Here is a 14,367-nt window from a genome sequence, read left to right on the forward strand (position 1 = left end):
AATACAGGAAGTAAAAGCTGCCAGTCTCTTGAGGACTGGGCTTGGAAATGGGGATAGCATCATTTGTGCAGTTTCTATTAATCAAAGCAGTCACGGAGCCTGTCGAGTTTCAAGTGGAGGGACACAAACCCCGCTTCTCACTGGGAGAAGTGCCAAAGAATTTATACCATCTTGAATCTATCATAACCTTCCTGTGTCCTGGGTACTTCCAAAGTAGTCAGAAGAGTTGTCAGTATTTGTTATATTCAAGCCATGCTCTGTTCATTGCAGAAGTGTGAAGCAGGCCTCTCTTTTCTTCTGAGCCTGTGTCTCTTGGTGTCCTGGCCACAAAGCAGTATGGTATGTGCCTTGTGTTTTCCACAGCCTTTCAGCTTCTGCCTGTAAGTCCAACCTTGGATACCGAGCCAGGACAGGGAGGAGGTATAAGAGCGTCCTCTCCAAATTTCTTACTCTCCAGTCTCCATTTCTACAAAATTTGCTTGTGGAATTCCTTCCCCTCTGGCGAATCAGCTTGCAGTAACAGTTCATCAGATATGGTCGTACTCTGAATTTCTGCTTAGTCTTATCTGCTAACAAATAATTTATGATATTTGCAATATTGTATGTCTTAACTCCCTGGATAAGAAGCCATGAATTCTTTAGACTCTCTTAAACCAACTTCTATTGCTTTCACTTATAAAGACAACATTTTGCAAGATCATCCATGACACTAGCTAAACCTAAAGTATATTATTTGAAATTGAGCCCCTTGGATCACTCCATAGCTCCATACTAGTCACTGGAACTGACATCAGGGAAAAGAAATTCCCGTGAAGACTAGGAAAGCACCAAGCAAGGCAGGGAAAGTCCCCAGGAAGTTAGACTATTTCATAGCTGAGAGAACACTGCTTTTGCTTTTTAATGAAAAAAATTCTCCAGGGCTGTAGGTAGTCATTACGTTTTTATTCACTTTCCATTTTCAAAAGCCTGAAAGAGAAATTAAACTGCCAGCTTGTTCAGGACTCCTGCACTGTTCCCACCTTATTTTAGTGACCTTCTTCAAAGTGATCAGTAAAAAGTGAAACAGGCACTTTACATGTATGGAACACAGCAACATAGGTCCCTTTGAACCACAGTTCAATTAAGTGTTGGAATTTGGGTGATGCCAGTTAATCATACACCCATCCCTACAAAGGAGCCCTGGTGACGCAGTGGTTAAGTGATACAGCTGCTAATCAAAAGGTTGGCAGTTCAAATCCACCAGCGACTCCTTGTAAACCCTGTGGGGCAGTTCTAATGTGTACTCTAGGGTTCCTATGAGTTGGAATCAACTAGATAGCAACAAGTTTGGTTTTTGGGGGGTGGTATCCCTTCAAGATTTAAACCCACTGAGAAATGGACACCAGGGTCAAATGAAGATCAAAATATCTGCTCTGGTTACTGGTAAAGCTGGACTGAAGGGTGGGGGTGATTTGGCTTCTGCTTTTTCTTCCTAAAATCGAGGTCTGTGGGGTGAGTTGGGCCTGAGGTGCAGACACATATCTGACTGCCAGGCAGGGCCATCCCACCAGGCCAGTAGAAGCTGAGAGTAGAGAACCTGCAGCCCATGGGGCAGTTAGGGTCTGGGGGAGAAAGGCCCTGAGTCTGGCTTCCCCATGATGAGTAACTCCTTCTCCAGCCCCATTCATCAGGTAACACACTCCTCCTCACTTCCGCAGGGAGAAGAAAGTGAGGAGTAGAGATGGTAGAAACTTCTTCCCCAATACCTCTGAGAAAGTAGAATTTCCTAACTGTGTCTATAGGAGCACAAGGAAAGAGAAAATGGGTCCCTTATATGAAGTAAAGACTTAGGTTAAAATACTGCCCAGACACAAATAATGTAAAAGAAATTAGTCCTCTTCCAATCCTGATTTTTTAGAGTTCCATCACAGCAGTCACAACACACATTCTATAAAAATGTCTCTAATATGTAAAGATACATAATTCAAACCACGTAGTTTTATTTTATTAAAATGTATTCTTAGGTAAATACCTCAGATACAGAAGAAAATGTCACTAACTCTTATTTAAGGCACATTCTAGTAAGACTTAGCCTTATTATTAATATATTCTGACTGTAATGCATTTATCTCTTGTTAAGTAAATAGAAGGAGTCCCTGGGTGGTACCAACGGTTGATAAGCTCAGCTGCTAACCAAAAGGTTAGAGGTTCAAGTTTACCCAGAAGCATCTTGGAAGAAAGGCCTGGTGGTCTACTTCTAAAAAATCAGCTACTGAAAACACTGTGGAGCATAGTTCTACTCTGACTCACACAGGGTGACGACGAGTCAGAGTTGACTTGACAGCAACTTTTTTGTTTTTCTTAAGTAAACAGAAATAGGACTGAATAGCATTTATTGAGTTAGAGATTTAGTCAGAATCAGGGAACCAATAGATTTATCAGGGTCAAATCAGAGGTGAAATTTTTGAGTGTTTTCTACTGTAAGGATTCATTCTTTACGGGATAGCTAACATCACATATCTACAAACACAGGAGCAGGTGGCCGGGATGTTTTCTTGGTTTTTATACTCGTAATTCCTTTGGACAACAGTAGTGCAGTTGAAGGGCAGATGCTGAGGAGAAGAAAGTTCTCACCAACACCCCTGAGGTATTTCCAAGTCTACCTTCCTCCTTGAGCCACTCTGCGCCTCACCTGAGGACATCATGTTGAGAATGGCCACAGGCAGAGCTTCCTTACCTGGCTCAATTCTCCTTCTCCTTCTCTTTCTCATTAGAAATAATTTGACTGTGGTTTGAGAATCTGGGTGGCTTTGGGGACTTAATGCTTTTTCCACATGATTATGCTTTCACCACAGAAAATAGAGAAACCTTTTTTTCTCTGGATACTCCACTGGATTTGTTAAGTACATTGCTGAAGGGAAAATAAGATCTCTAGGGGATAGATGTTACCAACATTATACATGCTCATAAAAATTCTGCGTCTCCAGAATTTCTCCCTTTAGTCTAAATGACTAGGGTTTAAGATAATTTTCAATGGAAGGCAGAAAATAGCTTTTCTATTCAATTAAACACCCAAATAACTCTCATGTGTTCATTAGGATAACAATTATGCTCTTTTTTCTTTAAAAAGAAGCATGCACTTCCCGTACATCATCACATTTCTCCCCCAAATTTTGTAATTAGGAATGTGAGGGTAACTGTTATTATCATAATTTTTCAAATAAGGAACCTGAGACCAGAGAGTGGACTCAGCATTGAGTCCTACACCCTCCAGCACCCCTTACAGAGCAATCTTTGTAATTAGAACAAATTGTGTTTCCCTGTGCATGGGAAAAGGACTGGAGTGGACATTAAATATTAAATATTATTGGCTGATTGAACTACTAATGTCCCTGTCCATCTAAAAGCTCATAATATTGAAACTAACTTTGATCCAAAAATTTTATGCCACAGGTTAAGGCGCATCTGCCTTTCGACTGCACAACTGCTGTCCAAAGGAATTCTGGGTATAAGAACCAAGAAAACATGCCGGCCACCTGCTCCTGTGTTTGTAGGTATGCGATATTAGCTACCCAGTAAAGAATGAATCCTTACAGTAGAAAACACTCAAAAATTTCACCTCTGATTTGACCTTCATAAATCTATTTGTTCCCTGATTCTGACTAAATCCTTAACTCGATAAATGCTATTTTAGTACTATTTCTGTTTACTTAAGAAAAACAAAAAAGTTGCTGTCAAGTCAACTCTGGCTCCTGGTGACGTGCCTCTGTGTGTGTCAGAGTGGAACTATGCTCCACAGTGTTTTCAGTAGCTGATTTTTTAGAAGTAGACCACCAGGCCTTTCTTCCAAGGTGCCTCTGGGTAAACAGCACAATAACTGGTAAATTTGATTGAATTAGTCATCTACCCAAGGGTGTGATGGAATTCAGATTTTTATTTTTAGATGTCTTTTTTTGGTAAATTTGAGACAAACCTTGGGCTCCTTGATAATTTTTTTTTTTTATATACCAATAGCATTGGGATCCATTATATCTGACCCATTATATGTTACTACTTAACATTTCTTGGGCTTGGGTGGCTGGGTTGTTGGTGGTGGATGGGGTGGGTGAGGGCAGGGGAGATAGACATTAAGAGGATTATAGTTAGAGGCCTATGCGAAACCAAAAGGCATTTCAGACTACATGTTCCTAGACCCACATGCAGGGAGGGAGAGTGGTGCTGTGAGCCCATGGCCCATTAATGTAAGTTCCATAGTAGATATGAAGCTTTGATTTGTCCTCTCCCCTCATTTTACAGATAAAAAGCCTGAAGTCCAGAGGACTCGAGTGGCTAGTCCAAAACCTGAAGACTGGTATAAAAGGACAACAGGACATTTAGAATCTAGAATCACAAGCACCTTCTAAGGATAATGGATACTGTTTAATGGAAAACCTTCTTCCACCTAAACTCCCGGATGGATTTAGGTATGCAAATTTGAGCATAGGCGCTAAGGAGAGTTCAAATGGCCCACCTAAGAAAGATTCTCCCTGGAGCTGTAGGCCATGACAAGAGTAGGGATGGGGGAGAAGAGAGGTATTCTGAAAGACCCAGGCTGTTGTGGGCTTCCATACCACCCACAATTCATCAATGGACCTGAAAATGCTGGCTGGGCATGAATTATTAGTGGGAACTGGGGAAGGGATGTGGTTTCAAGTTCTCTTTAACTTTAGCAGAAACTGGTGGGTGCATATGAAGAAATGGGACACGGGGGACCATGAGACAGGAAGCCCTCTGGGAAAGGGAGGAAACTTTAAGTGTTGGGTTTCCACAGTTCATTGGATTGGAGGTTCAAGACAAGTATACATATTTTGCTTAGCAGAAAGATCGAGTTTTTAGTGGAATTATGCTTGTGAGTGGCATAATTAAAGAAGCTCTGGTGGCGCGATGGTTAAGTGTATGGCTGCTAACAAAACATCTTTGGTCACTATGTGTCAGAACTGACTCGAAGGCACACAACGAAGTGACATAATTAGAACTAAAACATGGATTTATTTATTCCTGGTTCAATGCTTCTTCACAACATAATTTTTTTTTTTTTTTGTATCCAATGAACTTCCTCATGACCAGGGATTTCTACCTTAAAAGACAGCCCAGAGCCCTGAGCAAGAAGCTATCTAAAAAAGAGAATAATTCTGTAATCTAAGTACTTGCTTCATTATTAAGCCTTTCTTCAGTTTCTCAGTCTATTGATACCCAATTACTTTTACCATTATCCAATAGAAAAGCACTGTCCCTATGTAACAGATGAGGATCAGATCTGGCTCTGCATCTAGAGAGCAAATTAATTCCAGTCTAGATGTTCAAAGAAGTTACTAATATTAAAGTACTGAAAGCAGAGAACATCCTAGTCATTGCAGTCCTCCGAATCCTTATCAAACTTCTTTGATCTGAGTGAAGACATTCATTTGCCTCTGAGGGTTATTAATCACAGGGTGTCATGCTCAGAAGGGAACCCCGCTTGGGGTTTAATGCTCTACCACCATTGCCTAGAATGTCTGAATAGTTATATCTTTGAATTTATGTTTTGGAAGTGAAGTCCAATGAAACAACAGAGCAAGTGGGGGTGGGGGCAGGGGACCAGAGCCGTAGCTCACATGCAGTCTTATTTTCCCCCGCCTCCCTCCCACCCAGAGATGAGTCTATCTTCTGTTTTGTTTATTCCCCTTCCACCTAGTGACTGCTGCCCTTGACCCCTAATGGGGTTCTGGGTGTGTGCTCAGGGAGGGTAGAGGTCAGGCCCACCCCACGCACTGAGTTGTGGGGCAAGGCTCTGCCTGCTGTGAGGATGTTCACTTGCTTGGCAAATACACCCATGTCTGAAGGAAGTAGACATTAAATATCGTTGCACGTGATGAGGTGATTCCCACTCTTAGTGGCCCCATAGGACAGAGTAGAACTGCCTCATAGAGTTTCCAAGGCTGTAATCTTTAGAGAAGCAGATTGCTACATCTTTCTCCCTTGGAGCGGCTGGTGGGTTCAAACTGCCAACCTTTCGGTTAGCAGCCAAGCACTTAAGCACTGTGCCACCAAGGCTCCTTAGACATTAAATACCAAATACAAAATATCATGACAGGTCAAGAAAAAGCTTTTTCCTGCTTTTTTACCAAGTGTTCTACCTTTTCATTTTGCACTGGACACAACAAATTATATAGCTGGTCCTGATTAATACCTTACCTGGCAGTCTCAAACCAAGTTATTTTAGACTCTTAATAAAATAGCCACAACATATATGGAAAAATAAGTCTGATTATACTAAAAGTATTATGTGGTTTCAAGAACTCTCAATTCTAAGCACAAAATCAGATATTTTCAATAGTTCAACAGGGAACAAAAATACCTCTGAATTATTCCTGCCAGCAGGGATCATTAGCAATAGAAAGTTTGGATCAGCTCTTGTGATTTGACAGTATAATGCATGAAATGGAAAAATGATGCATTTTTTTTTTTTAAACTGAGGCAGCCAGGACAAAAAAAAAAAAATGTATTTCTCCACAATGAAAATATTATCACTCCATATTTTCAATCACATTAGGGAAGGTTGAAAAAAAAAAAAATCTTGTTACTTCTCTCCCATGCTGGTATTTGCTCATAAATAACTGCAGCATTTTTAAATTATCTATCTAGCACCATATTAAAATGGCCATGAGGCCCATGACATCAGAAGGAGTCAAGGGAAGCCTAGAAGTAGCTTTTTATTCTGTTTAATCTTCTATCTGCTTTACAACCTAATAGCTTACCTTGAGCTTGGCCAAAAGAAGTTCATGATCATGAAGAAGTTTTCTGGTTTCATCTTGACTGCTACCAATTTCTAGAAGATTGGGCTGTGATTCAGCCAGTTGAAGTTGTATCCATTTGCCACACTGAAAATAAAAATGAAATAAAATGCACTTTTAGTTCCTCTTATTCCTTCCTCTTTACTCTTCTTTTTTAAAAAAATCAATTTATACTATAAACACTTTATTCTTTCCATAGAAATGGGCCTTTCTTAAAGTACAACAAAAAAAGATCTAATATAAATCTATGCCCTGCCCTGTTTTTTTTTTTTTAGGATAAATTCTTCTCTCTTGGCATATTGGATTTAAATAAAGAATTTCCAAATAAGAAACAGGTACAATGGATTACATATTACTGAACATTACAAAATCACAGAGTAATTCACACGGTTGTATGTTCTCTCACCCGCAAAACTGAATTCCATAAATACGGCTAGATTTCCCTTAGGCAAGTAAGATGCAAACTACACCATAATGAAAGTTCTAGTAAATGCAGCTGAGGCTAATGAGTCTCCCTGCATTTGGCCTGGCTGGTTCAACCAGAAAAAAGAAACATCAGATGAAGCCATTGGTTTTTATCTTACGTCCCAGACAAAAGACCACACTTTCCAAATTTTGTTGTTGAGCACAAAAATGTGAATAAAATTAGATGCACATGACAACTGCCATTTGAATGCAGTCAACCTGTTTTCCACCTTCAGGGCCCTTTCACTGCTCCAAGATACTGTCCGTGGCTGCATTTTCTGAGGAATTGCTTTTCTAAAAAGCAACAACTGATTAAGCAAGAGGAACTTCTAATAGGCATGTGCATGTGGATAACTGAATTACTAAAGAGAAATGAGAAAACTGTGTTTCTATTCCAGAATATAATTGGTGCTCTGAGACAGTTTGGAAACAAGAAACTCATAGAGATTAGACACAGGCACCTCTACTCTCTTCACGTGGACTTTCCACTTGGAATAGCTTTGGGGTTATTTTATACGGGGAGGCAGTGTGCTCAGGGGTAGTGGTGGGAGGGAGGAGGGAACATTCTTAGAAACAGAATTCAGCTGAAATAAAACTTTCCAGTGTAATTTTAAAGTTTTTTTTCCCCTTACTTTCAATCTACCCCTGATTTTCCCATAATTTATTCTCTAAGCATTATTCCTCATCCTGCTTATGTTTACCTCTTTTTCCTCGCTGCTAAAATCTGCAGTTACTCAAAGCATCATTAAATCACATGCAAATTATCAATTCCTGCTACTCATGCTTCAGGCTTCTTTTCATTTTAACTCACTGCCTATGAAAAGCTTAGGGGGTAAGGGAGTCCGTGGAGGCCTCATTTATGTGGGGTCCAAGTCCCGACAGCACTGGGAAGTCAGCCTCAGTTGGAATACTTTGCATTCTGTGCTTCTGTAATGAATCACTTTGCTCAATGTCAAGTGTAGGTTTCCTGTTAGGAATTTTCACATTACCATAAAATTCACGGCAATTAAGTTAAATTAAATAGGCCTTGTTGTCTGTGCTCCAACAAAATGCCAGAAAAGCCACTCCGTTAAGTCTGATGGGGTCCTGAAACTGGTTGCTGAACACCAACCAGCTTGTTTTTAGGGATTCCCTTCATTAAACATTGAATTCTTTAGGTGGTGAATAGTCTAAAGCCCCAGCATGACACTTCAGGAGTTTTCGCAGGGCATTTTCATAGGACTTAAAATCATGGATGTCTTCTTCAACCTAAAGATGTGAAGTCATCTTTGCAAATGGGCAAATTGTTTGACATAAAACATGCAGTAATCTTAAACCCTCAGGGCCTTCAACTTCCTGCTGTTAAGAACAAATCTGACAGATGTCCTTTGCACTTCTGCAGGCAGGGTCTCCTTCCCCTCAACGATGGGACAAAGATTTAGTAATCCCCTTAGCCTTCACCACGTCAAAACCAGGGCTGCCGGAGGGCGCACGGTAGAGCCTCTTCTAGGTGTTGCCAACTCTCCATCAGTCAAAACAATGCCAGCCCCCCTCTGCCTTTACCACCCTCCTTCATCACATCCATCTTCCAAAAACGGTAAGCCCTTCACAGGTCCCTTTGACTCCTCAGTCTGGCAATCAAGAGCCAGAATACCCTGCCTTTAAAAGGTAAATTGAGAGTATATGGTGGAGATTTTTACAAAGCTGCTGTACATCTCTTCTGACTAAGAGAAAGGGAAAGAGAAACTCTGGCCGAAACTTAGTAGAGGTTTTCTTAGCTGCTGATTTAAAAAAGCAATAATATGTACTTGCTATGCTATCTTCTACCTGCCGTGTACAGCTGATTGTGTGGAACGTTCTTGAGAGTTTTCAAGACACAGCAAGAAGCCCACAGCCACACAGAAAAAGAAAGTTGTGACTTACCTTTATAACAGCTATAACGATTTTGGAGTCCCCAGCCTGCACAGCTACTGAACTGACTGTTGTTGTAGAAAGCTCCACACCAGGACTTCCTTGGCCGGACATGGTACTTTAGAACCAGAGTTTATACTTTGGGCAGCTTCTGTACAGATGTATGTCTGCTGGTCATTTCAGAAAGCGACCATCAGGGTTACTTGGATTCATTCAGGGAAAGAGCTCAGCTTGCACTGATTACTCTGCCAAAAGGAAAGAACAGGAGGTTAAAAATAGACAGCCCCATTGAGTTTATCATGAGCGAGAGCAGAGAGCACGGGAGAGAATTGACACACCCCTAGTATGGTAACGCTAAGCTGCCTGTTATTTTTGCCATTATCTTAAATGTGGAGGACAGCTTTGAGCTTTCTGCCTCTCATTTGATGTGTGATAGAAAATGAAAACAAATGTTTACATCCTGACCCCCAAATTAGTTTTGCCATTGAAACTATACAGTTATAACTATAAACTTTAAATCCAGCAAGTCTGGAAATCAATCTTTTCAAGTGTTTTAAAGTTTCTCTCATGCAAAGCAAAACCACCAGAAATGTACTTTAAAAAGAAGTTCTGGCATTTGGGGGTTAAGTCACAAAATTGCTTGAAATACATTTTTAGATGAATCTGCTTTTCTAAAATGTACTGCCTTCTGCCAAATGAAGTTTATATGGAATAGTCACATTTCTTGGAGTCTCAGTTTTCTTAGGGAAGGGATTAAAAAAAAAAAAAAAAAACTCCAGCCAATGTTTATAAATAAATATATCATTATAGTATTTCTTCGTTACACTGTGCTCTATTGAAAAGTGTTTTCCAATTCAGTATCACAATCACTAACACTTCACTGTTACTTTTTAATTGTAGCAAGAAAATGTCTTTTGTTTGATTAAAAGTTAACACTGTACTTCAGGTTTGGACTTTTCCCCCCTGCAGGGAATTATAGCCAGCTTCAAGTCAGAGCCCAAGATCGTGGATTAACCCTATTGCTAGAAACTCGGCGTGTGTCACAAGTTGTCTGTGGTATTAAACAGCAGCTGTTGGACTCCCTGTCAAAGAACAGCTGAAAATAACACTGAAGTTTGGGTCAGAAGTCAGATGCAAACACATTGGAGATACTGAATCCAAAGCTGCTGGAGCCGTGGGAAATCTCTGGCACAAAGCCAGAGTGGAGACTATAGCTACAAACAGAATTAAATGAACCCACTCACTCTTTAAACCCTTTACCTCAATTTAATGGCATATTTAGGTTCAGGGCTGATGTTCATGTCAAAAGACTGAGTCAGTGCCATTGCTTGGTTTTGCTAAGGTTCATGGTAATATTCTTGAGTCCCAGAGGGAAAGTGCTTTTACATATACTTCAGTGTTCAGCAATTGTTTTGGTTTCCCAGAGCATGTCATGGTTGCTGTGGGGTCGTGTAGCCATGACCCAGGTCCATTACTCTCAGCATCTGCCTGCTGGTCCCAGGGAGCTGGAAACCACACCTGAATCCCAGTTCCTGTGCTCCTGAGTGCCACCCGACGCTATTAAGGGAACAGTTTGAGCAAGCACGGGTGGGCAAATGCCAAGGGATGCCATAGTGTAGAAAAGGTTATAATTGGCTTTATTTCATACCAGGGATGGATGGCTTCCAGAAAGCAGACCCACCTAGGGTGTTAAAGGCGGCTCTTTCTACTTGAGCAAATAGTTGGTTTATTACAAGACCAAACAAACTAAAACATACTGATTGTAACTAGTGTTTAGCTAATTGTTCTGAAGAAAAAGCAAGAATTGACAACTTTGTCTCAGAATATCCACACCCTCAACTAAAATGTCCAAAGTAGCATTGCTGAAGTCATTGTGCAGTTTGCCATCTAGAAGAGCAAACAGTGGCCAGCACTCAAGGTACACGGTCCACTCACCGAAAGTTAATCCTGTTGCTAGAAACTCAGCCTGTGTTGCAAGTTGCATAAAGGCCCTCAGGAGGGCAAAGGATGTTTTGGCAGCAGGCTACAGAGACCACGGGCTAAGAAAAGGAGTGGCTATGTCCACATATAGCCCCAATTAAGACGGACGATTGTGTAAGGGGTCCGGAGTGCAGAATGGAATGTCTGGAATCGCAGGCCCAGACAGAAAAGGAGACAGGAGATGAGGAGAAAGGAGAACATGGCTGAAAGACTGATTAATTCCAAGGTTTAAGGGCAAGGGAATTAGAAATATTTGACTTTGTTAAGAGATTAACCCAGTGTTTCAGCAACAAATGTACTGCTTTGTGTGTATGTGTGTGTGTGTGTGAGTAGATAACCTTTTTTTTGTTGTTAATTACTTGGAGTAGACCCAGGGTGTTACATAAAGAAAATGTCTTCTACATTGATGGACGGAAACAATAATACAAACTGCCTACATGAATTGAAGTAGTTTCTGACTAATTTTTTAAATTCAAAATGTTGGCGTTAAAATCGTCAAAAGACTTGAATCATTATTTTCTCCCTTTACTCTGCCTTCTCTTTCCTCTGTTTAGAGAACGATTTTTCCGTTCTTGACTCTTTAGTCTTTCCCTCTCTAGAAGCCATTGTTCAGCCCTGTCTGTCAACGTCCAGCTCATTTAGAACCTTGGCCTATTTTTCTTTGTCTAGCATTTAATTACAAATTGTACTATTTAATTCTGGCAAGTTTTTTGAAGACTCTTTAGTATAAAATATATTGTACTTAGGAAATCGGTACACTATAGTTAGATTTTTTTTTTTTAGTGTTAAAGTACTAAAGGGCTTTTGACTTATGATTTGTTTACACTTCACGTCCCCTATCATCTCACACACACACAAATTACAGACATTCTCATATTCTTTGAAGTTTATAGAGGATCTTGCAGAGGTTATTATGACTTTGCTGTTTATCCCTCTGGGAAATGCCTGTTTTCATACCAGCTGAATTTCAGTGAAATACCCTCCATGGGGAATCAAAAAGCCATAACTGGATGCTGTAGAGTTGCAGACAGCACATTTTTAATTAAATATGGATAAGCTAGTCATCTGAAAACTTTATCATGTGATTATTTTTGCTATCTGTCTGTGGGTGTGCCATTAAAACAACACGTCTTCTTTGCTGGAGTATACATGGGGTCTGCTCATTTTGTCATACAGAAATCCTGGGGGTTCGTTTTAACACTATTGTGGTTAAACTGTATTCAACTTTATAGAGACAAATTAGATCTGATATAAATAAGTCAGAATAAATCTATTTATCTAGATTAAAAATTCAAGGCAAAGATTTCTCTGCTATTATTATTAAAATATTAGTAGTAGTAAAATATAATAATTGTAGCTATTTTTATTATTATTGATAGAAATAATAACTTAACTACAATTTAGTGCCTGCTTATTATAAGCCATGAACTGAGATAAGTGCTTTATACCCTTTATTCCGTTTAATCCACATCCAAAACCAAACCTGTTGCCATAGAGTTGATTCCAACTCATAACAACCCTATAAAAAGGTTTATAACTGTAAAAATAAGATGACTTATTTTTCTAACTTTATAAGTGATACACACACACACACAACATACATTCACACACAGTGACTTACTGATTCCTGCCATCTCTGATCCAACCCCTTCTACCTGGGTTTCAAAGCTATCCACGGTCTGAGTCCTCCTGACTGGCTCAATCACATGTACTGTATTTTACACAAATAACACGTGTCTTCTGCGTTTGTTTACCTGCTGAGCCCTCTCCCCATGAGGCACCCTAACAAGCGCAGCCATGCCAATCCTCTTCCACATGTTGCTGTAAAAAAATTAGCATAGCATTTATGAAAATACCTCATGGGGGGAGGGCATGGCTGGCAAACAAATGCAGAAAGCAGGCACTATCTGTGTAAAAATACAGTATTATCATTTCCAGGTCCCAAAGATCATACTTGCTTTCGACTTTAATTCAGTTTTTCTATCCAGGAACATCATTCCCTTCTCCTTGTCTTCTATCCAAATTCCTCTCATTTCTTAAGACCAAGACAAAGTATCAACTCCTTTAAAAAGCTGAACTACAGACTCCACTCTTCCCTCAAAATTAAATTTTAACTCAAAATTTAATAATTATATGCTTGTATCATAAATTTGTATTATCTTCTAATTATTTCACTTCTGTTAGTATTATTTCTTAACTAGATTTGAAGCTCTTTACAGGAATGAATCCATTTTTACATGTTATTGATCTTTGCAGACCACCTTGTAGTGTTATTACGTAGTTAAAAGAGTTGCTTTACATGAAGTACTTGGCAGAGGCCTGGCATTTAGTAAGTGCCATATATGGAACACAGAACCAGGCACATAATCAGTGTTTATAAGTATTGGCTGATTGATAGAATTATATTGTTGTTTTCAGTTGCCATTAAGTCGATTCCAACTCATGGCAATTCCAAGTATGCAGTGTAGAATGGCTCCACAGGGTTTTCAAAGCTGAGACCTTTTGGAAACAGATCACCAGACCTTACTTCTCACCAACCTTTTGGTTAGTAGTCGAGTGCTTAACCATTTGCAACATCCAAGGACTCCCTAAATTATATTAGTCACACAGAAAAAAACATAGTTTTACTACAACTCCTTCAATTCAGTATTCATTTAACTAATAGTTACTGAGCTTTTGTTAGGTACCAGGCATCTAGGCCTTAGGGATATAGCAATGAGTAATACAAACAAGGGTCCCCTAACCTCAAGAAGCCAGAATTCCAGTGAGAAAAGACAGACAATAAACAATGAAAATAAATAATCAAGATAAAAACCGCTGTGATTTAAGCTAAAGGAAAATCAACCTGGATAGTGATTTAAGTAGGTTCAATCACAAAAGGTTACATTTAAAATTTGCTTGGAACAAGCCAGTGATACTGATATTTCTGTTGGAATATAGGAATAGTAAACTGATAGAAATTACCAAAAAAAAGTTTTAAGTCACACAATAGACAAAGGCAATGGGTTAGGAGTATGGCCTATGAAGTCAGACTGCCTGGGGTCAAATCCCAGCTCTGCTATTTACTGTCCACCTTTGGGTAGTTATTAATCTCTGTGTGCTTTGGTTTCCTCATTATAAATTGGGGATAATGGGAATACCTATGTCATATAGGTTTATTGAGAGGATTAAATAAGTTAATGTTTGTAAAACTCTTAAAATGATGCCTGGCATTTAAGTGCTTTGAGCTGTATATTATTAT

General features: G+C 39.6%; 1 protein-coding gene across 2 annotated transcripts in view; it reads right to left on the reverse strand.

Moving 5' to 3' along the window:
* The window catches only part of CCDC141 (coiled-coil domain containing 141), a 233,348-nt gene that overhangs the window by 215,040 nt on the left and 3,941 nt on the right, over positions 1-14,367 (reverse strand). Inside the window, exons 1-2 of one of the 2 annotated variants that reach the window (XM_049887559.1) lie at positions 9,159-9,424; positions 6,756-6,878 (exon numbers count right to left, since the gene is read on the reverse strand). In XM_049887559.1, the coding sequence (XP_049743516.1) occupies positions 6,756-6,878; positions 9,159-9,260 (225 nt within the window). In that variant the 5' untranslated portion in view covers positions 9,261-9,424. Of the gene's footprint in view, positions 1-6,755; positions 6,879-9,158; positions 9,425-14,367 lie in introns of those variants that run through there. The other variant, XM_049887558.1, reaches the window with a different exon arrangement.

This window comes from Elephas maximus, chromosome 6 (genome assembly GCF_024166365.1).
Source record: "Elephas maximus indicus isolate mEleMax1 chromosome 6, mEleMax1 primary haplotype, whole genome shotgun sequence".
Lineage (NCBI taxonomy): Eukaryota > Metazoa > Chordata > Mammalia > Proboscidea > Elephantidae > Elephas > Elephas maximus.